The sequence below is a fragment of the Hemiscyllium ocellatum genome, chromosome 24, assembly GCF_020745735.1.
Source record: "Hemiscyllium ocellatum isolate sHemOce1 chromosome 24, sHemOce1.pat.X.cur, whole genome shotgun sequence".
NCBI lineage: Eukaryota > Metazoa > Chordata > Chondrichthyes > Orectolobiformes > Hemiscylliidae > Hemiscyllium > Hemiscyllium ocellatum.
In genome coordinates, this window is record NC_083424.1 from 7,475,996 (window position 1) to 7,499,005 (window position 23,010).

General features: G+C 43.9%; 1 protein-coding gene across 3 annotated transcripts; it reads right to left on the reverse strand.

Annotated features, from left to right (window-relative positions):
• Positions 1 to 921: 921 nt before the first annotated feature.
• Positions 922 to 15,491, reverse strand: pgam5 (PGAM family member 5, serine/threonine protein phosphatase, mitochondrial). 3 transcript variants are annotated; one of them, XM_060843907.1, is made up of 6 exons: positions 15,240 to 15,487; positions 13,009 to 13,184; positions 11,067 to 11,192; positions 8,400 to 8,488; positions 6,984 to 7,117; positions 922 to 2,397 (listed from the first exon to the last, which is right to left on the reverse strand). In XM_060843907.1, the coding sequence occupies exons 1-6, from the start codon at positions 15,422 to 15,424 to the stop codon at positions 2,250 to 2,252; spliced, it is 858 nt and encodes a 285-aa protein (XP_060699890.1). In that variant the 5' UTR covers positions 15,425 to 15,487; the 3' UTR covers positions 922 to 2,249. The 3 variants fall into 3 exon arrangements, with proteins under 3 accessions (XP_060699890.1, XP_060699891.1, XP_060699892.1); XM_060843908.1 differs by having other exon boundaries at positions 6,984 to 7,114; positions 15,240 to 15,486; XM_060843909.1 differs by lacking the exon at positions 11,067 to 11,192 and having other exon boundaries at positions 15,240 to 15,491.
• Between the last annotated feature and the right edge of the window lie 7,519 nt (positions 15,492 to 23,010).

Here is a 23,010-nt window from a genome sequence, read left to right on the forward strand (position 1 = left end):
TTGTTAAATCTCGAGCATATCTAGGCTTTGCAAAGTGTTGGATGACTAATCAGTTTGAGTTGTTTAAGGTGAGCTAATCCTCAATAAAAACCTCTATCCTGCATTATGATTATGAAATAAGGTGTTTGCTGTATTCAAACACTTGAGAGTTGAAGCTAATTTTTGACTAGATCTGAGATAAACTATTTCCTTTACTCCTGTATGCTTGGGTAAGATTGGTGACTTTTGGCTTTTCCCAACAGGTATAATCCATATTGCACTTTCTGGAATTTAATTGGGAGGATGAAATTTTCTTTTCCATATCTTTAGTTCAGAAGTCCTAGCACCATATTATGGCTTGTTCTGCCCGTAGCTTGTTGTAAGTAGAATTAGCCTCTTTCTCACCAACAGCAAATTATCAGAGGGCGGGTTCTTTTGCAGCTTGTCACAAGGTGCACGTGCTCTTTTTACAGCACTCCAGTTAAATTTATGGTCTTCTGCATAATTGATTTGAAAACCTTTCACCGCTAAAATCAGAATCTGGTTGATGAGGGATGGGAGGCCTTATTCAAGATTGAATGGAAAATGACTCCTTGGAGTTGCAGTACTTAATCAACACCACTTACATAACAGGCTGTTCCCCTTCATTACTTCAGTTCTTCATAACCAAAGTTGTAGCACAGTGATGTAGGACTAGCTGGTAATCTCAATTTACAATAATTGTGGTCAAGATTTTCTGTGAATAATACTCTTGGAAGATTGTTAGAGCCCAGAGGCTGCTTCGAACTCAAAAGAAAAAGAATTAACTTGTAATTATCAAAGGACTCATTCTAATAACTTTAACCAGATTTATGGATGTGGTTTCAAGGGGTAAAAGTTACTGGGTGCGATCTTTCAATCATAGTACTTGACAATAATATGTCTATTGCTACATGACAACAGTTTGTTTAAAAACTCTTTATTGCAGAGCACTGTAATGAATTTAATATTGCATTGATGTAGCCTGGGGAAAAAAATCAGTAAACTGCTTAATGCAAAACATGATTCAAATTATTGTGGTTCTGTTCGCCGAGCTGGAAGTTTTTGTTGCAAACGTTTCGTCCCCTGGCTAGGAGACATCATCAGTGCTCTGGAGCCTCCTGCGAAGCGCTTCTTTGATGTTTCTTCCTGAAACTGACACCCGGAAGCGGCAAGGACAGACCACTATAAATACCGGAAGAAACATCAGTGCTCTGGAGCCTCCTGCGAAGCGCTTCTTTGATGATGTCTCCTAGCCAGGGGACGAAACGTTTGCAACAAAAACTTCCAGCTCGGCGAACAGAACCACAACAACGAGCACCCGAGCTACAAATCTTCGCACAAACCATGATACAAATTCTACAGCTTGATCATCAATTATCAAGTATAATGATTTGTTTCATTCAGCTTTTATTCAACCCTCCCCATCAAAGCTGTGACTATTTCAAAATTAATTCATTGGTTCTGACACAATCTGACGTACTATAAAGATAAAAAATTATTTCCTTTAGTGGAGGGAAGTTATCCTATTTCATTCATGGTTTTAACAACCTACAAGGATATCACAACTCAATGACTGATGGAGGATCAGATTCATATCAACTACTCTTCCCCTTACCTGAGCAGTACTGGCTAATGCACCCCATTGCACAGGGCAAGGAAGGCCTGCTGCTAGGTTTAGCTATGCAATGAGCCAAGGAGAATAACATGTCTCTCTAACCACAGTAAAGCAAGATACTGTGTACTAATAGGGTTTAACATTGATAATGGGGCACTGCTATGCCTCAAGCATACAATATCTGAGAGAAAAGTGACTCTTTGATAGAATAAACAAACCTTTATGCTGAGAATCATTTAAATTTTTAAAAAGCAAGTTACTGGTACAGTGATAAAGACACTCCGGACCAGACTTTGCATCTCCCTCCAAGTTAAGTTTACTAGTTCTCAACAAGGTTACAATGAGGTAAGGGAGTGAAAGTGAACAGAAACATACGGTGGCACAGGCAGAGACATCATTCAAGTCCATTATCAGCTAAAATGAATCAACATTAATTAATTCTATCTCTCTCTCTCACACACACACATTCAACCTGAATTCAGGGGAGTGATTAGAAAACGTACAGAAAATTATTAAAATAAAAATCAACTTGTAAACAGACATGGTGACAACTGATATCATTTCAAGTATTAGACAACATTCTGCACTGTGAAATGAAGCACAAGATTTTGAAATAATAAGCAGCAGTTCTGTTCTAGCGACTTAATTTGTCAGGAGGCATGAAGCCTGTGTCTCCTAATGTTCGGAGTGCAACCCTCCCATTGGGGCGGATGGTAAGCCAGGTGATGCTGCCATTGTTGAGACACATCCTCAGCCATCCTTCTGGCGGAAACTGCAAAGCTCTACAAGAGAAAAAACATGGATTACTGGAAAATGTATTAAATATTGATGAATCTATGAAGTTATTACAAAATAGATCATTCCATCATTAGATCAGAAGTGGGGGTGTTCTTTAATAATAGCAAAATGATGCAAGTCCTCAAATACTGAAACAGTCCATATGCAAATACAGCAAGTGCTGGATAACATTCAGTAGAATTTAGAAATCTGTCAATTCCTTGCTTAAACATACTTAGTGATTGAGCTTCTACTGGTCTGATGTAGAGAATCCCAAATATTCACAGTAAATGAATTTCTAATCTCAATTATAAGTGACTTTCCCTTTATTTGAAATTGTCCCCTGGTTTAAGACTCTTAACATGTATCTCTATCTATTGACTACATCCACCCCTTTAAATTATTTTAACTGAAAACAAAAAATGCTGGAAATCACAGTGGGTCAGCCAGTATCTGTGGAGAGAGAGCAAGCTAAAGTTTCAAGTCTAGATCACTCTTCATCAGAACCCAGACTCAAAATATTAGCTTGTTCTCTCGCCATAGATACTGCCTGACCCACTGATTCCTGGCATTTTTTGTTTTCAGTACAAATTCCAGCATCTGTAGTAATTTGCTTCTCCTTTAATTATTTTGCAAGTTTCAATTCAATCACCCCTCATTTTATGAAACCAGTAAATGTAGGTCCAGATTCCCCATAAAAATAGAAATACTGGCAAAATTAGCAGGGCTGGTAGTGTCTGTGGGAAGAAAGCTGAGTTTCACCAGCAATTTCTGTTTCAGACCATCAGCATTCAGTGTTTTTAGTCCAGTTTCCCCAATCTCTACGTAACGAAGTCCCATTATGCATTTCATCTACGCAATAATATACTTTCTAAGGGACACTAAAAGTGCATGTAATACACTGGGTGTGGTCTAACCAAAGTTCTATAAGACATTATTGCAAAAGGATTTGAGTAAAGTAGCAGTAAAGGCCAATATTCTATTAACCTTCCTAAATGTTTGTTGAACTACATGCCAACCATCAGTGATTATTCAGTGAGGACTCTCAGGTCCCTTTGGACGTACACTTTCTAATCGGTTACTATTTAAGATAAATACTCTGCACATCTGTTCCTCCTGCCAAAGTGGATAACTTCACAAGTGTGCACATTATATTCCAACTACTATGTTAATGTCCACTTACTAAGTCTTTCCAAATCCTTTAACTTGGATGTTCCTCACAACACATGGGAAATTTTACACATGGACAACACAACCAAATCACTGAAACGTACTGTGAACAACTGGGACCCCAAGTACCTGATCCTTGCAATATCCCATTAGACACAGCCTAGCAACGTGAGAGTAACCCATTTATCCTTACTGTTTTTGCCCACTGGCCAATCCTTAAATGCATGCCAGTACATTCCACGTACTTCAGTTCTGCTAACCTATGGGAATCTTTACTAAAAGTCTTTAAAATTTTGAATATATTCTATCCACTAACTCTCCTTTATCAATGTAAGTAACATCCTAAAAAAACTAATACATTATCAAATACAACTATCCATTCAAAAATCCATGCTGACTACAATTCGTTAAATCATTATTTTGTTTATGCAAACAGACCATGTGTTGTACCATAAAGCTTATGCTATTGAACTAGTAATTCATAACAGCTGGACACCGACAGGAGTTCAGGTTAGAGTGATGCTGGAAAAGCACAGCAGGTCAGACAGCTTCCAAGGACCAGGAAAAGTGATGTTTCAGGCAGGAGCCCTTCATTAGGAATGAGCTGGGAGCCTCCGGGGTGGATACATAAATGGGGAGGGGGGGTGGGGAGAAGGTAGCTAAGAGTGCAATAGGTGGATGGAGGTGGGGATAAAGGTGTTAAGTCGGAGAGAGAGTGGAGCAGATAGGTAGGAAGAAAGATTGGCAGATAGGACAGGTCATGAGGATGGTGCTGAAATGGAAGGTTGGAACTGGGGTAAGGTGGGGGGAGGGGAAAATAAGGAAACTGGTAAAGTCCACATTGATGCCTGGGGTTGAAGTGTTCCGAGGCGGAAGATGAGGCGTTCTTCCTCCAGACGTCGGGTGATGAGAGGAGGCCCAGAACCTGCATGTCCTCGGCAGAGTGGGGGATGGAGTTGAAATGTTCAGCCACGGGGCGGTAGGATTGATTGGTGCGGGTGTTCCGGAGACATTCCCTAAAGCGCTCTGCGAGAAAGCGTCCAGTCTCCTCAATGTAGTGGAGACCGCATCGGGAGCAACGGATACAGTAAATGATATTTGTGGATGTGCAGGTGAAACTTTGATGGATGTTGAAGGCTCCTTTGGGCCTTGGATGGAGGTGAGATGGGGAGGTGTGCACGCAAGTTTTGCAATTCCTGCAGTAGCAGGGGAATGTGCCAGGAGGGGAGGGTGGTTTGTTGGGGGGGGGGGCGTGGACCTGACCAGGTAGTCACTGAGGGAATGGTCTGTGTGGAACGCAGATAGGGGCGGGGAGGGAAATATATAAACGGTGGGGTCCGCTTGGAGGTGGTGGAAATATCGGCGGTTGATGCAGTTTGTGTGGAAGTTGGTGGGGTGCAAGGTGAGGACCGGTTGGGGGGGGGGGGTTCTGTCCTTGTTGCAGTTGGAGGAGTGGGGTTTGAGGGCCGAGGTGTGGGACATGAATGAGATGCGTTGGAGGGCATCTTCAACCACATGGAAGGGGAAATTACAGTCTTTAAAGGAGGCGGCCATCTGGTGTGTTCTGTGGTGGAACTGTTCCTCTGGGAGCAGATATGGCAGAGGCAGAGGAGTTCAGAATACGGGATGGCATTCTGCAGGAGGAGATGTACTTGTGGGAGTCGGTGGGTTTGTAAAAAAAATGTCAGTGTTGAGTTGGTCGTCATTGATGGAGATGGAGACGTCCAGAAAGGGGAGGGAGGTATCAGAGATGGTCCATGTGAATTTTTTAGGATATAGTACAGAAGGGGTCCTTTGCATTTCTGAGTGTGTGTGGCCCTCAGTTGAGCATAGCTGACTGTAGACAGCATGACTGGACGCTTCCTTGCAGAGAACTTTAGGGAACAGCTCTGGGACACCAGCACCAATCAATCAACCCCACTTCCCCGTGGCCGAACACTTCGACTCCACCCTCAACTCTGCTGAGGACCTGCAGGTCCTGGGCCTCCTCCATCACCACTCTTTCACTACTTGACGCCTGGAGGACGCACGCCTCATCTTCTGCCTCAGAATCCTTCAACCCCAGGGCATCAATGTGGATTTCACCAGTTTCCTCATTTCCCCTCCACACCTTACCCCAATTCTAACCTTCCAGCTCAGCACCATCCTCATGACCTATCCTATCTGCCAATCTTCCTTCCCACCTGTCTGCTCCACCCTCCTCTCTGACCTATCACCTTCACCCCCACCTCCATCCACTTATTGTACTCTTGGCTACCTTCTCCCAGCCCTACCCCCCTCCCATTTATCTCTCCACCCCGGAGGCTCCCTGCCTTCATTCCTGATGAAGGGCTCCTGCCTGAAATGTCGATTTTCCTACTCCACAAATGCTGCCTGACCTGCTGTGCTTTTCCAGCACCACTCTAATGTTGACTCTGATCTCCAGCATCTGCAGTCCTCACTTTCACCTACAGACAGGAGTACAAATACCTGCCTGGCATTTGGGGAAATGAAGTACAATTAATTAACTAAATCTCGAGTTAAAAGTTAGTACCAATAGTAATAATCATGTAACTACTGCATGGCCATTAAAAACCCACTAATTTTTTTTTAGTGAAGGAATTCTGATATTCTTACCTATTCTGACCTACAGACAACTTCAGACACACAGCAATGTGGCTGACTCTCAGCTGTCCTCTGAAATGGCCTAACCAGCCAGTCAACTGTATCAAAGATAGGCAGCTTAATACCACCTTCTCAAGAACATTTAGGGATGAACAATAAATGCTGGTCTTACTCCTGAAGCTCACATTCTATAAAAGAATAAGACAAAATCAAGCGAGGCTGTTTGCACTTAAGTGAGTTCTTCTCCTTTAGTTTGATAAGTCGGGATGTAGCTGTGATATTTTGGTGTTCGCCTTGATGCTCCCAGCTCTGACAGGAATGGCTTTAAGTCCCATTCCAGATATTGGAGCTCAAAATCTAGGTGGTCAGTACAATCGGGAGTCAGTGCAGCACTGCTTTTTTCAGACGATAATGTTAAAATTGTGGCCTGTCTGGTTACCAATCCTTCCACTAGAAACAATTTTGCGATTACTCTCACGATTTGAGCAACTCCATTAAATGCCCTCTAACCCTTGCTTGTCCAGTTTCTTTGCAGAACTGATCTCAACCCTGTTAGTTCTTCAATATAGAATTTTTCCGAAATCTTTAAGCCTCGCTGAAATGTATTACCAGGAGTGCACAGGCAAGACGTTTCATTTCCAACAGATTTTTGAGACTGATAAAAACTAAATGGTTTTGCATGCATTTTGAATATAATCATCAAACTGGTGTTAAACTAAACAAAACAGGGACTTGATGCTCAAATAGCTATTTGGAAATTCACTATCGAGTATAAAACATCTACACTTTCCCGTTGTAACAAACATTGAATAAATACCTGCAAACAAAGTAGCGGATAACGTTTGCATGACAGACAATGATCTCATAACTATCGTTCTCTTGCTTCAGATCAGCTCTGTGAATATAGCGTCGGAAGGCAGCTTCAATTCTTGCACCATCTTCATGATACTGCTGAGTACATTTCAAAAATATGTAAGTCACTTTAGATACTGTCTGGAAAGACGTAATGTCTAGAAATTACAAACATATTGGCAAAATCCATCTCTGAGCTATAATGAGGAAATATATTGCCATTCCTTCATTGGTATTGGATCAAAATCATGGAACTCCCTTTCCAACAGCAAAGTGGGTGTAATATGTCGAGAACAATGATAATGACACCATGAAATATACATTTTAGATTAGGCTTCAAACAGAATTGTAACCTGCTCCTTGTCCAAGTTATTGCTAAAGGAATCAAAATACAGTTTTTTAGATTATTTGTTCATAGCATGTGGGTGACACTGGTTAAGCCATCATTCATTGACCATCCCCAATTGTCATGCTGATGATGACAGTGATTTGCCTTCTTAATCCATTGGGTGTTGGAGCACTTTCAGAGCTGTTTGAGGGGACTTCCAGGATTTTGACCCAGTGACAGTGAACAAGCAGTGATGTACTTCCAAGTCAGGACACTAGCTGGCTTGGAGGGGAAAGAGCAGGTTGTAGTATTCCAATGCATCTGCTGCCTCTATCCTTCTAAATGATAGACAGCAGAGGGTTCCAAAAAGGTGGACTGCTTTGTTGAGATTATTGAGTGTTATTGGAGCTTCACTCATCGAGGCAAGTGAAGAGTATTCCCGACTTCTGTGTTGATGGTGATATGTTGAGTCCCTTTGGGGGAACACGGGCATTTTGCTGCTGTGACCTGAATTTAATTCAACTCAAATGGATGTGATTTAAAATCAACTCGTCCAATGACTTAATCTGGACTCATCCCAATCATCAATCCAGAGCACAAAACTGCTCTCTCATACTTCAATCTCTTACGCAGAGAGGGACAATTAGCATCAGCAGAACAGAAACACAGCCTCAGTAGACTCTTTCGGCAATAGTGCAGCTTTCAATGTATCTAAAACTAATAGCATTCACCAATTACAAATCCAGGCACCCATGTTCTGTAGAAACAGCAGAATAGGAGCTGAATGATTTACTTCTGTTCAAATTTTGTGCAAAGCAGTTTTGGGTTAAAGTGGTGAGTTATAACAATACTTTTAGAATCACATGGCTCCATAACAGCAAGAAGTTCATTAAAAAAAAACTTGCTAAGTCATCCGTATCCATAAAAGAAAGCCAAACTATATTCAAACATTAAATGCACTGTACCAATGGGACAGCGTGCAATCCTGTGATTTCCATTGACATTTCTCAACAGAAGCAGTTTGTTGAAAGTTACCATTAGCTTCATTCTTACCATAGCCTCTGGTTTCCAATGGCTGACTGGTGGCACGGGTTCAATTGGTGCTCCCTCTCTCAGTAAGTCACAACTCATCATTTCCAAGCCTAGAATCACAATGCTTGCAAGTATAAATGCCACATCCAATCAGTACATTGAAAACACTAATTGCTTACTTACACTGATACTTTTGCCCCATTCCCCACTATTGCTACGTATGAACACTCTTCAATTTCGCTACAAAGATGCAACTGAGGTCAATGACCTGCTACAGAAGGAGATTAGTTCAGAGTGGTGCTGGAAAAACACAGCAGGTCAGGCAGCATCCGAGGAGCAGAAGAATCAATGCTTCGGGCATAAGCCCTTCATCAGGAATGGGGCTTGTGGGTCGGGGCTGAGAGATAAATAGGGGGTGTTTGGGGGGGGGGGGGGGGGGGGGGGGGGGGGGGGGGGGGTGGAGGATAGCTGAGAAAGTGATAGGTGGATGAAGATGAAGGAGAACGTGATAGGTTAGGTCCGGTCTGATGGACAGGTCTGGAGGGCGGTGCTGAGTTGGAGGCTTGGGATGTGTAATGTGGGGGGTGTGGGGGAATGAGGAGGCTGTTGAAATCCACATTGATTAAAAATGTGTTGCTGAAAAAGCGCAGCAGGTCAGGCAGCATCAAAGGAACAGGAGGATCAACATTTTGGGCATAAGCCCTTCTTCACTTTCTCCTAGAAACCCACATTGATCCCATGTGGTTACAGATCCCAAGGCAGAATATGAGGTGTTCCTCCTCCAGGTGTCAGGTGGTAATGGTTTGGCAGTGGAGGCAGCCCAGGACCTGCATGTCCTTGACAGAGTGGCAGGGGGAGTTGAAGTGTTCAGCCACAGGGTGGTGGGGTTGGTGGGTGCGGGTGTCCCAGAGATGTTCTCTGAAATGATCCTCAAGAAAGCATCCTGTCTCCCTGATGTAGAGGAGACCACACCGGGTGCAACAGATATATTAGATGATACTGATGAGGGAACAGATGTATTTCTGATGGATGTGGAAGGTTCCCTTAAAGCCTTGGACGGAGGTGTGGGTGCAGGTTTTGCACTTCCTGCAGTGGCAGGGAAAGATGCCAGGAGTGGGGTGTGGGCTGGTGGAGGCGTGGACCTGATGAGGGAGTTGTGGAGGGAATAGTCTGTCCAGAACACTGATAGTGGTAGGGATGGAAATATATCTTTGGTGGTGAGGTCCATTTGGAGGTGGCAGAAGTGGCAGGGGATGTATGCAGAGGGTGGTGGGGTGGGGTTCAAGGGCGGTGATGCGTGAAGTGGAGGAGACGCGATACCTACCTTGTACGTTATTTTTGTCCCTGATGTTGCTGGCACTGCAGGCACTTCCGCCCCAATGGACACCACTCTCCTTAGATACAGAAGCCCTGATCGCCAATGTCACCCACCAAGCAGTTCCTCCACTTCACACACCACCAGATTTCCAGATTTTTATTCAATTCAACTTTCATCATTAGAGGGTTTGATTTCAGGGTAGTAGATGGTGACTAGTGGAGTTCAGCAGGGGGTCCTGTTGGGACCACAACTATTCGTGTAATACACTGATGATCTGACGAAGGAACCGAGGGCAGTGTTGCTAAATTTGCAGATGACACAAGGACGGGTGGAGAAACATGCTAGCAAAGTGGATAAAGAAATGGCAGATGGAACACAATACTGAGAGGTGGGAGGTTAAACACTTTAGTAAGCAGAATAGAGGCATAGACTATTTTCTAAACTGGGAAGACTTTGAAAATCTGAAGCACAACGGGACTTTGGAGTCCTATTCAGGATTCTCATCAACAGATTTTTAAAAAACTGCTAAATGAGGAAAAGGACCAAGGTCAATCTAGTTCATGATAGTGGAATTAATGACTGATCACAATGATCAATGTCTATCAGTGAATTTATAACTGATCGAGACATGAAGTGAGCAAAACTCATCGTGGAGACCTTTTGGGGACTTAGGTCTATGTTCCCGTGTTTCTCCCAGCATGCAGCATGCAACACTCAACCATCACTGGGTCCCAAAGTAGTCATGGGCTTTTATCTTAATCTCAACTTTTTCACTCAGAGGGTGGTGCGTGTTTGGAATGAGCTGCCAGAGGAAGTGATGGAAGCTGGTGCAATTGCAACAATTAAAAGGCATCTAGATGGGTATATGAATAGGAAGGGTTTAGAGGGATATGGGCCAAGTGCTAGCAAATGAGACTAGACTAGTTTGGGATATCTGGTACGGACGAGTTGGACTAAAAGGCCTGTTTCCGTGCTGTACATCTCTATGAATCTATGACTATTACATCCATCTACACTTCATGGATATGCAAAGCTACTTACATTTATATAGCACCTTAACCATAATAAAACACTACAAACCACTTCAAAGGAGTGTTACCAGATAAAAATTGACACCAAGCCACATAAGGAGAAGTGATCAAAGATTTAGCCAAAGAGGTGGTTTTAAGGAGTGTCTTAAAAGAAGAAAAATGTTGAGGAGAGTTAATAAATCTAATTGTGTGTTGTCCCTGTTAAATATCCAAGTCTCACAAATGCAAATTTCACTTTTTTTATGCTACAACTGATTATTAAAATCAGAGAAAAAAAACCTGATGTGCAAAGTACCTGTAAGACACAGTATTAGTCTGACTGAGTTCACCCTGACCTACCTGGCAGGTATTTACTGATAATTGTTGCTGTCTCTTTTGCTCTGGTCATACTGGAGTGAATGAGAATGTCATAGTTCAATCCCAAACTTGCCAATCGCTGACCAGTTAGTTCAGCCTGTTCACGTCCTGGAACAAAGTAACATTATCAGCCTGAAGATAATGACCAGGATACTGTCAATAAAGCAGCAAGTCATTCAACTGATAAATTAAACAAACTCCATCAAATGTCTGATGGACTATGCTTTGCTCAAGTACTGAATATATTAACAATGTTATATGAGAAACTGTTTCTAGAACTGTAAAACATAAATAATGAAACATGAGTTTCTTTGCTCTTTATAATATACAACAGCCTGTCCTGAACATTGTTCTGCCTGTTTAAAGGAACACTGGCTGCTCCTGCACATCCTTTCTAACCAAGGACCTTAAAATAACTGAACTTGTTGGTTTACTTGGCCTTCCTCCAACAGTTAAAAGCTGAGTTTGGCATCACCACCGCAAATCAAACTCTGTAATCAGCTCTTCCACTATCAAACCTTGCTGGCTTCCTACACTACAACAATCTAAGTTTAAAAAGTAATTCTGACATGAGAAAACATTCCACAGGTGTTCGCGAGTTTTGAGAAGATATGTAGCTTAGGTTGAGATTCTATATGTAGGTTTGCTCACTGAGCTGGAAGGTTTGTTTTCAGATGTTTCGTCTCCATACTAGGTCCCATTTTCAATGAGCATCCGAATGGAGCACTGGTGGTGTAGCCCGCTTTCTATTTATATGTTTGGGTATCCTTGAGAAAACGAACCTTCCAGCTCAGCGAGCAAACCTACATCCACATCCATTCTACAGGTCTTCACAGGAAATTATAAAGCAAAATCAGACACTGAGGCATGCAAGGAGATGGCAGGGATAATGATCAAAATGATTAAAGTAAATAACTATTAAAAGGTTAATTATCCAGTAACTGTTTAATTATTTGGAAATAGAGTGCATTAACGTAGTTTTCATTGTGTAAATACAAGGGTTTTTGTGGTGAGTGTTAATGTCCCTATCCCTGGGATGGGAGGCCTGGGTTCAGGGGTGTAATAACATCTCTGAACAGGTTGATTTGAAAATATCTCTTGAGCAAATATAAAGAGATGAAAATGTGGGGGCAGGTTAAATTAGGTGGTAGATACTTGTAACGATCCAACCTGTAAATAAATGTGGAATTGTGTATAGATTGGCTCCAGTATCGTTATTCACCAATTGACTTCCTAAAAGCAGCAAAGTAGGTTTGAAGGGATGGTTTTAAAGGAAGAAAGTGAGTTAGATGTACAGAGGGAATTCCAGAGCTTAGGGTCTGAGCAACTGAGGGCATGGTCACCCATGGTGGAGTGATTCAAACTGAGGCGGCTCAACAGGCTAGCGTTAGATGAGCACAAACATCTAAACAGTCACAGGGCTAGGAGAAATTACAGGAAATGGTGAGAATAATCTGAAAACGAGGATGTGTATCATAGAATAATGAAGCAAAGGTGGTGGCTATTTGGTCTATTATGCCTGTGCTAACTCCTTTTAAAATCTGTCCAAGTGGTCCAAAAACAAAATAATGCAAATGTTAGAAATCCAAAATAAAAGTTAAGCCATTTGTCATTTAATCCACTACAGGCTTTCCCACTGTTTTCCTCCCAGCCTCCTCCTCTCACTTGTACAAAACCTATTTCACTTCAAACATTTGGCAGGTTCTGCTAGAACTATGGAGTATTCCTGAATTTTATGTCTAATTCATCCCTTATATTTTCTCCCAAGCCCAGCAAAATTTCTTCTACAAGATCTTAGCTCCTAGTTTCCCAACATAGTTATTCCTCAATCCTAGCAAATGCATAATCATTACAAAATAACAGTAGATACAAGCAAAAGGATAATTTACAAAAGGTCTTAAGTAATAATTTCACGAATACAGACCCAGTGATGTTAGACTTCTTTCTTTGTCTGTTGAGGCTGACAGGTTGTATTGGGAATGCCTGATGAGGAAGATATGCCTCGTGGCTTTGACTTTGTAATTTTCAAGTTGAGCAGTAAAATCCTCGGTGTCGTCTTTGTTTTTCTTATTGGGTTTCATCAGTGAAATAGGCTCCCGCCTAAATGAAAAGCAATTCAAAAATGTTTATAACAGACACCACCTTCTGAATGTTTTACATTCCATCAGAAAACTCCTTCCCTGGCATTTTAACTAGGCCCCTGAGAACTTGTTAAGCTCATGCATCAAGAACTAATCTGCCTTCAGCACAAGTGCATATACACAAATGCATTAAATTTTGACAAACTTAGTGGAAGTAACCAATTCATTTTTTAAAAAAAATAATTTGTAGAATGTGGGCCTCACTGGCTGGCCAGCAGTTATTGCTTATCCTTGAGAAGATGTTGGTGAGTTGCCTTCTGCAGCCCTTGTATTGTAGGTTAACCAAAGAAGGGAATTCTAGGGTTTTGACAGCTTCAGTATCTGCGGAACTGCAAATAATGCTGAATACTGTGCCATCATTGATGAAATCCCCACTTCTGACCTTATGATGGAGGGAAGGTCATTAATGTAGCAGTTGAAAATTGTTGGGCCGAGGACATTGCCCTGAGGAATTCCTACAGAGATGTCCTGAAGCTGAGAGGACTTATCTCCAACACCAAAACCATTTTCCAATGTACCAGGTATGATTCCAACCAGAAGATGTTGTGAAACTTGAAAGAGTTCAGAAAAGATTTACATGGATGTTGCCAGGGTTGGAGGATCTTAGCTATAGGGAAAGGCTGAACAGGCTTGGGGCTGTTTTCCCTGGAGCGTCAGAAGCTGAGGCGTGACCTTACAGAGATTTACAAAATTATGAGGTGCATGGACAGGATAGATAAAAGAATCTTTTCCCTGGGTCGAAGTCCAGAACTAGAGGGCATAGATTTAGGGTGAGAGGGGAATGTTATAAAAGAGACCTAAGGGGCAACTTTTTCACACAAAGGGTGGTACGTGTATGGAATGAGCTGCCAGAGGATGTGGTGGAGGCTGGTACAATTGTAACATTTAAGAGGTATTTGGATGGGTATATGAATAGGAAGGGTTTGGAGGGATATGGCCCAGGTACTGGCAGGTGGGACTAGATTGGGTTGGGATATCTGGTCCGCATGGAGGAGTTGGACTGAAGGGTCTGTTTCTATGCTGTACATCTCTATGAGAGTTTGTCCCCCTATTGATCCTTGATGCTGCATTCAGTGGAACGTGACCTTGATGTCAAACTGTACCAGCACAATAACTAAAATAGCTCAAACTAGAAAAAAAAACAGCAATATATGTACACTGCATGTTTTACAGACACAGAAACAGGAGGCCACACTCTGCTCTTCAATGGCTATTCTGCCATTCGACTAAATCCAAGGATATACTTCACTTATTGGCTTTTATTGTAAATCCCTTGATACCCAACTCCTTTGACCTTTAAAGAACCCCAGCTCTCCATCCTCCAACGGGGCGCTGGGCTCGGTACATTAACACATTTTTCAGCAATTCCTATTCACGGTTCTTTCATTTAAATGATTTGGAGAAGCCGGTGTTGGGACTGGGATGGACAAAGTTAAAAATCACACAACACCAGGTTATACTCCAACAGGTTTCACTGGAATCACTAGCTTTCGGAGCGACGCTCCTTCACAACCACCTGATGATGGAGAGTTAAATATTGAGCAGAAAACGCTGGGAGGCCGCTCCTGGTCCACCCACCCCCTCCCTTCCCCACCCCCCCTCCCCCTCACCCCCCTCCCCCACCCCCACCCTCTTCCCCCCACCCCCCTCCCCCTCCCTCCCCCCCCTCTCCCACCCCCCCTCCCTCCCCCCCTCCCCCTCCCCCTCCCTCCCCCCCTCCCCCTCCCCCCACCCCCACCCTCTCCCCCCTCTCCCCCACCCCCACCCTCTCCCCCCCTCCCCCCTCTCCCCCCCTCCCCCTCCCGGGGCCCGAGGCCGGCGGCGGCGGAAGGAGCTGCGCAGAGTTTTTGTTGTTTATTTAAAATGCGAGGGAAGGAGGGAGGGCAGCTCCGACACTGCGCGCCTCCCTCCCCGCAGCCCCGCGGGGGCTTGAACCGGGGGGGGGGGGGGGGGTTTTCCTGCGGCCTTCCCCCGGCACCGGGGGCCCGGGGCCCGGGGCCTCTCCCGCACTCACTTGTCCCAGTTGGAGTCCCAGACGGCGGCCGTTCGCTGCTCCAGAGGCGAGCTCGGGCTCCAACTCACCGCCGCCGCCTCGACCCGGCCCTCGCCGCACCTTTGGGTCGTGGCCGCCGCGGCCACCACCACAGCGGCGGTGCCGGCGATACCGCAGGCCACTTGGAAAGCTTTCCGGAACGCCATGGCCCGCCCGCCTGAGGACACAGACGCGACTCCACGGAGGATAGCAGGGAACCAATGTTCTGGGCACGCATTGCCGGGGGAGCATTAACGCTGGCGCACAGGCCCCGCTGGTGGCCGAAGAGGGACAAAGGGTGGTTTCGAAAACCTTGTTCCGCTTAATTCGACTGTTGGAATCTTCCTGCATGGTCCCTTTTTACTGATGGTCTGGTGCATTGTTTCTAAAGTAAACTTTCCAACTACTGAGGTGACTTAAGCAATAAGACAATATCAGCCTAGTCATCTGTTTGAAGTACTCGCAAACAAAGGTATAAATTGATAAATATCATTATTAAAACAGTTTAAAAACCAGACAGCACTAGGTTATAGTCCAACAGGTTTATTTGGAAACACAAGCTGTGGAAGAGGATCATAAGATACGGAATATACAGCAAAAGATTAGCGTCATATAACTGAAATTATATATTGAATAAACCTAGATTGCTGTTATGTTTTTCATCTTTTAGAATGGTTTGCAGGTTTCACTTCTTTCAAAAATAGATTTGTTTATATAGCACCTTTTACAATCAACAAAATACTTATGAGGTATAGTTATTATTACAGACTTTAAATGTGCAACCTATTACACACAGCAAGATGATAATGATTCAATAATCTGTTTTAAGCAATGGTGGTTGTGAGATAAATAGGACTGATCTTCTAACTACTGCTAGGTGAACTTTTGTGCCCACTCAACAGAGCCTAGTTTAACATTTTCCTGAAAAGACAGCATCTCTGATAGGTAGCATTACAAAAACCTAGGCTGATACTCTCCTTATATTAGTCCAATGTAATATCTAGAGTGGGATTTCAGACCACAACATTTTGAGGTTTGAGTGACACTCCTGACAGTACAGAGAACATTACAGCACAGTACAGGCCCTTCAGCCCTCGATGTTGCGTTGCCGTGTGAAACCAATCTGAAGCCCATCTAACCTACACTATTCTGTTCTCGTCCATATGCCTATCCAATGACCATTTCAATGACCTTAAAGTTGGCGAGTCTACAACTGTTGCAGGCAGTGCTTTCCATGCCCTATTACTGAGTAAAGAAACTACCTCTGACATCACCCCTCAATTTAAAGCTATGCCCCCTCGTGCTAGCCATCACCATCCTCAAAAAAAAAGGCTCTCACTGTCCACCCAACCTAACCCTCTGATTATCTTACATGTCTCAATTAGGTCACCGCTCAACCTTCTTTTCCCTAACAAAAACACCCTCAAGTCCCTCAACCTTTCCTTGTAAGACCCTCATTCCATACCAGGCAACATCCGAATAAATCTCCTCTGAACCCTTTCCAAAGCTTCCACATCCTTCCTATAATGCGGTGACCAGAACTGTACGCAATACTCCAAGTGCAGCCACACCAGAGATTTGTACAGTTGCAGCATGACCTCATGGTTCCAAAACTCGATCCCTCTACTAATAAAAGCTAACACACCGTATGCCTTCTTAACAGCCCCATCAACCTGTGTGGCAACTTTGAGGGATCTATGTACATGGACACAGAGATTACTCTGCTCATCTACACTACCATTCACTCAGAACTCTGCATTCCTGTTACTCCTTCCAAAGTGAAGCACCTCACACTTTTCTGCATTAAACTCCATGTGCCACCTCTCAGCCCAGCTCTGCAGATCACCTATGTCCCTCTGTAACCTACAACATCCTTCAGCACTATCCACAACTGTACTGACCTTAGTATCGTCCGCAAATTTACTGATCCATCCCTCTATACCCTCATCCAGATCGTTTATCAAAATGACAAACAGCAGTGGACCCAAAACAGATCCTTGCTGTACACCAGTAGTAACTGAACTCCAGGATAAACATTTCCCATCAACCACCACCCTCTGACTTCTTTCAGCTAGCCAATTTCTGATCCAAACCACAAAATCACTCTCAATCTCATGCCTCTGTATTTTATGCAATAGCTTACTATGGGGAACCTTATCAAACACCTTACTGAAATGCATATACACCACATCAACGGCTTTACCCTCATCCACCTGTTTGGCCACCTTCTCAAGAACTCAATAAGGTTTGTGAGGCACGACCTGCCTTTCACAAAACTGTGTTGACTATCCCTAATCAACTTATTCTTTTCAAGGTGATTATAAATCCTCTCTCTTATTACCTTTTCCAACACTTTACCCACAACTGAAGTAAGGCTCACTGGTCTATAATCACCAGGGTTGTCTCTACTCCCCTTCTTGAACAAGGAAACAACATTTGCAATCCTCCAGTCTTCTGGCACTATTCCTGGAGACAATGACAACATAAAGATCAAAGCCAAAGGCTCGGCAATCTCCAGAAATACCTGGGATAAATCCCATCCGGCCAGGGGATTTATCTATTTTCACAATTCACAGAATTTCTGACACCACCTCCTTGTGAACCTCAATCCCATCTCATCTCATAGCCTGTTTCTCAGTATTCGCCTTGACAACATTGTCTTTTTCCAGTGTGAATACTGATGAAAAATATTCAATTAGCACTTCCCCTATCTCCTCTGACTCAACACACAACTTCCCATTACTGTCCTTGATTGGCCCTAATCTTACTCTAGTCGTTCTTTTATCCCTGTATACCTATAGAAAGCTCAACGTTTGTGAGAAGATTTGTAGCTCGGGTGCTTGTTGTTGTGGTTCTGTTCGCCGAGCTGAAAGTTTTTGTTGCAAACGTTTTGTCCCCTTTCTAGGTGTCATCCTCAGTGCTTGGGAGTCTCCTGTGAAGCGCTTCTGTGCTGATTCCTCCGGCATTTATAATGGTTTGAATCTGCTGCTTCCGGTTGTCAGTAGCTGTCCGCTGCAGTGGCCGGTATATAGGGTCTAGGTTGATGTGTCTGTTGATAGAATTTGTGGATGAGTGCCATGCCTCTAGGAATTCCCTGGCTGTTTTCTGTTTGGCTTGCCCTATAATAGTGGTGTTGTCCCAATCAAATTCATGTTGTTTGTCATCTGAGTATATGGCTACTAAGGATAGCTGGTCGTGTCGTTTCGTGGCTAGTTGGTGTTCATGGATGCGGGTTGTTAGCTGTCTGAAATTGCGTGGGTATCCATTTTTGTTGAATACCTTGTATAGGTGTTCTTCTTCCTCTTTTTGTAGTTCTGGTGTGCTACAGTGTGTTGTGGCCCTTTTGAATAATGTCCTGATCCAACTTCGTTTGTGTGTGTTGGGGTGGTTGCTTTCATAGTTCAGGACTTGGTGTGTGGCTTTTCTGTATACCTTCGTGTGAATTCTCCGTTCGGTGTTCTCTGTACCATCACGTCTAGGAATGGGAGCTGGTTGTCCTTTTCTTCCTCTCTCGTGAATCGGATTCCTGTGAGTGTGGCATTGATGATCCGGTGTGGGTTCTCTATTTGTGTTTTTAATGATTACAAAGGTGTCGTCCACGTTTGTAATTGCGTTAAAACTGTTTGTTCTAACCTTTGCATTACTGCTTCTGCTATGAGTCCGGAGATCGGTGAGCCCATGGGTGTTCCTTTGATTTGTTCATATATCTGGCTGTTGAATGTGAAGTGTGTTGTGAGGCACAGGTCCAGTAGTTTAAGTATGCCGTCTTTGTTAATAGGTTCAACGTCCTGTTTTCTGTTATGTATATCCAGTAGGTTGGATATTGTTTCTCTGGCTAGGGTTTTGTCGATAGAGGTGAACAGTGCCGTTATATCGAATGAGACCATGGTTTCTTCCTTGTCTATGTGTATATTTCTGATGATGTCCAAGAATTCTTGTGTTGACTGTATAGAGTCAAACGGAGAATTCAGCACAAAGGTATACAGAAAAGCCACACACACAGACCAAGTCCTGAACTATGAAAGCAACCACCCCAACACACACAAACGAAGTTGCATCAGGACATTATTCAAAAGGGCCACAACACACTGTAGCACACCAGAACTACAAAAAGAGGAAGAAGAACACCTATACAAGGTATTCACCAAAAACGGATACCCACGCAATTTCATCAACAGATGTCTAAGGGAAAGACAACGAAATGAGGACATGCCACAACCCAAAGGACTGGCCACACTACCATGCACCAGGAGCATTTCTGAACTGACAGCCAGACTGCTGCGACCACTAGGACTCATAACAGCACACAAACCAACAGCCACTCTCAGACAACAACTCACCAGGACAAAGGACCCACTACCCAGCATGAGCAAAACCAACGTAGTGTACAAAATCCCATGCAAGGACTGCACAAAACACTACATAGGACAAACAGGAAGACAGCTAACAACCTGCATCCATGAACACCAACTAGCCACGAAACGACACGACCAGCTATCCTTAGTAGCCATACACTCAGATGACAAACAACATGAATTCGATTGGGACAACACCACTATGATAGGGCAAGCCAAACAGCGAACAGCCAGGGAATTCCTAGAGGCATGGCACTCATCCACAAATTCTATCATCAGACACATCGACCTAGACCCTATATACCGGCCACTACAGAGGACAGCAACTGACAACCGGAAGTGGCAGATTCAAACCACTATAAATGCCGGAGGAATCAGCACAGAAGCGCTTCGCGGGAGGTTCCCAAGCACTGAGGATGTCACCTAGAAAGGGGACGAAACGTTTGCAACAAAAACTCCCAGCTCGGCGAACAGAACCACAACAACTATAGAAAGCTATCTGCCAACAACTTCTCATGTCCCCTCCTCGCTCATCTTAGCTGTCTCTTTAGGTCTTTCCTGGCTACCTTGTCACTCTCAAGTGCCCGAACTGAGCCTTCACATCTCATCCTAACATAAGCCTTCTTTGTTCCTCTTGTCAAGAGATTCAACTTCCTTAGTAAACCACAGCCTTTGCACTCGACAACTTCCTCCCTGTCTGACAGGTACATACTTATCAAGGACACACAGTAGCTGGTCCTTGAACAAGTTCCACATTTCTATTGTGCCCGTCCCCTGCAGTTTCCTTCCCAACCTATGCATCCTAAATCTTGTCTAATTACATCGTAATTGCCTTTCCCCCAGTTTTAGCTCTTGCCCTCAGGTGTATATTTATTCCTTTCCATCACTAAAGTAAACATAACTGAATTGTGGTCACTATCACCAAAGTGCTCACCTACCTCCAAAATCTAACACCTGGCCGGGTTCATTACCCAGAACCAATTTTAATGTGGCCCTGCCCCTTGTTGGCCTATATACATACTGAATCAGAAAACCCTCTTGCACACAATAGACAAAAACTGACCTATCTAAAGTACTTGAACTATAGTACGGTTCCCATGCCTCAGCAATTTGTTTTTTCCATCTGCAACAATCATTCCTGTCCCTGCTCTACCCATGTCTCTGAAATGGCCACAACATTGAAATCCTAGGTCTTGACCCATGCTGCAAGTTCACTCACCTTACTCCGGATGTTTCTCGCACTGAAATAGACATACTTCAAACCAAGTGCCCTCTTGCAACCTTGAAACCTTATTTCGGACCTGCCTGCTCTCAACCTCCTCTATACTCGAACTATAATTAGGTTCCCATCCCCCCAGCTGAATTAGTTTAAACCCACCCAAAGAGCATTAGCAAATTTCACCCAGGATATTGGTACCCCTCTGGTTCAGGTGAAGACCATTCTGTTTGTAGAGATCCCACCTACCCCAGAAATAGCTTCAATTATTCTGAAATCCAAAACCCTCCTGCATCATCCCTGTATCCATGTGTTCAACTCCTCTCTCTCCCTATTCCTCACCTCACTAGCTCGTGGCACAAGCAACAAACCAGAGATAACAACTCTGTTTGTCCTAGCTTTAAGTTCCAAAACAATGCAACAGCATATAAAACAGTGGAGCCACAGAAAATGGGGGAGATACTAAATGAATATTTTGCATCAGTATTTACTATGGAAAAGGATATGGAAGATATAGACTGTAGGGAAATAGATGGTGACATCTTGCAAAATGTCCAGATTACAGAGGAGGAAGTGCTGGATGCCTTGAAACGGGTAAAGGTGGATAGATCCCCAGGACTTGATCAGGTGTACCCGAGAACTCTGTGGGAAGCTAGAGAAGTGATTGCTGGGCCTCTTGCTAAGATATTTGTATCATCGATAGTCCCAGGTGAGGTGTTGGAAGACTGGAGGTTGGCAAACGCGGTGCCACTATTTAAGAAGGGCGGTAAAGACAAGCCAGGAAACTATAGACCGGTGAGCCTGACCTCGGTGGTGGGCAAGTTGTTGGAGGGAATCCTGAGGGAATCATGTATTTGGAAAGGCAAGGACTGATTAGGGATAGTCAACATGGCTTTGAGCATGGGAAATCATGTCTCACAAACTTGATTGAGTTTTTTGAAGAAGTAACAAAGAGGATTGATGAGGGCAGAGCAGTAGATGTGATCTATGTGGACTTCAGTAAGGCGTTCGACAAGGTTCCCATGGGAGACTGATTAGCAAGGTTAGATCTCATGGAATAAAGGGAGAACTAGCCATTTGGATACAGAACTGGCTCAAAGGTAGAAGACAGAGGGTGGTGGTGGAGGGTTGTTTTTCAGACCAGAGGCTTGTGACCACTGGAGTGCCACAAAGATCGGTGCTGGGCCCTCTACTTTTTGTCATTTACATAAATGATTTGGATGCGAACTTAAGAGGTACAGTTAGTAAGTTTGCAGATGACACCAAAATTGGAGATGTAGTGGACAGTGAAGAGGGTTACCTCAGATTACAACAGGGTCTGGACCAGATGGGCCAATGAGCTGAGGAGTGGCAGATGGTGCTGCATTTTGAGAAAGCAAATCTTAGCAGGACTTATACACTTAATGGTAAGGTCCTAGGGAGTGTTGCTGAACAAAGAGACCTTAGAGTACAGGTTCATAGCTCCTTGAAAGTGGAGTTGCAGGTAGATAGGATAGTGAAGAAGGCATTTGGTATGCTTTCCTTTATTGGTCAGAGTATTGAGTACAGGAGTTGGGAGGTCATGTTGCGGCTGTACAGGACATTGGTTAGGCCACTGTTGGAATATTGCATGCAATTCTGGTCTCCTTCCTATCGGAAAGATGTTGTGAGACTTGAAAGGGTTCAGAAAAGATTTCCAAGGACGTTGCCAGGATTGGAGGATTTGAGCTGTAGGGAGAGGCTGAACAGGCTGGGGCTGTTCTCCCTGGTGCGTCAGAGGCTGAGGGGTGACCTCATAGAGGTTTACAGAATTGAGGGGCATGGATAGGATAAATAGGCAAAGCCTTTTCCCTGGGATCGGGGAGTCCAGAACTAGAGGGCATAGGTTTAGGGTGAGAGGAGAAAGATATAAAAGAGACCTAAGGGGCAACCTTTTCACGCAGAGGGTGGTACATGTATGGAATGAACTGCCAGAGGATGTGGTGGAGGCTGGTACAATTGCAACATTTAAGAGGCATTTGGATGGGTATATGAATAGGAAGGGTTTGGAGGGATATGGGCCAGATGCTGGCAGGTGGGACTAGATTGGGTTGGGATATCTGGTCGGCGTGGACAGGTTGGACCAGCTCTTTCCATGCTGTACATCTCTATGACTCTAAGCTTCCACCCTAGCACCCTGAATTTCTGCCTTATAACCCCAACT

Bases quoted from the DNA above. Each gene is read 5' to 3' on its own strand.
- pgam5 (XM_060843907.1), bottom strand. From the start codon at position 15,424: ATGGCGTTCCGGAAAGCTTTCCAAGTGGCCTGCGGTATCGCCGGCACC. The intron at 7,118-8,399 runs GTAAGAATGAAG...AAATGTACTCAG, and splicing joins ATTGGAAACCAGAGGCTATG to CAGTATCATGAAGATGGTGC. The intron at 2,398-6,983 runs GTATTTATTCAA...TTTCTCTTGTAG, and splicing joins ATCCGCTACTTTGTTTGCAG to AGCTTTGCAGTTTCCGCCAG.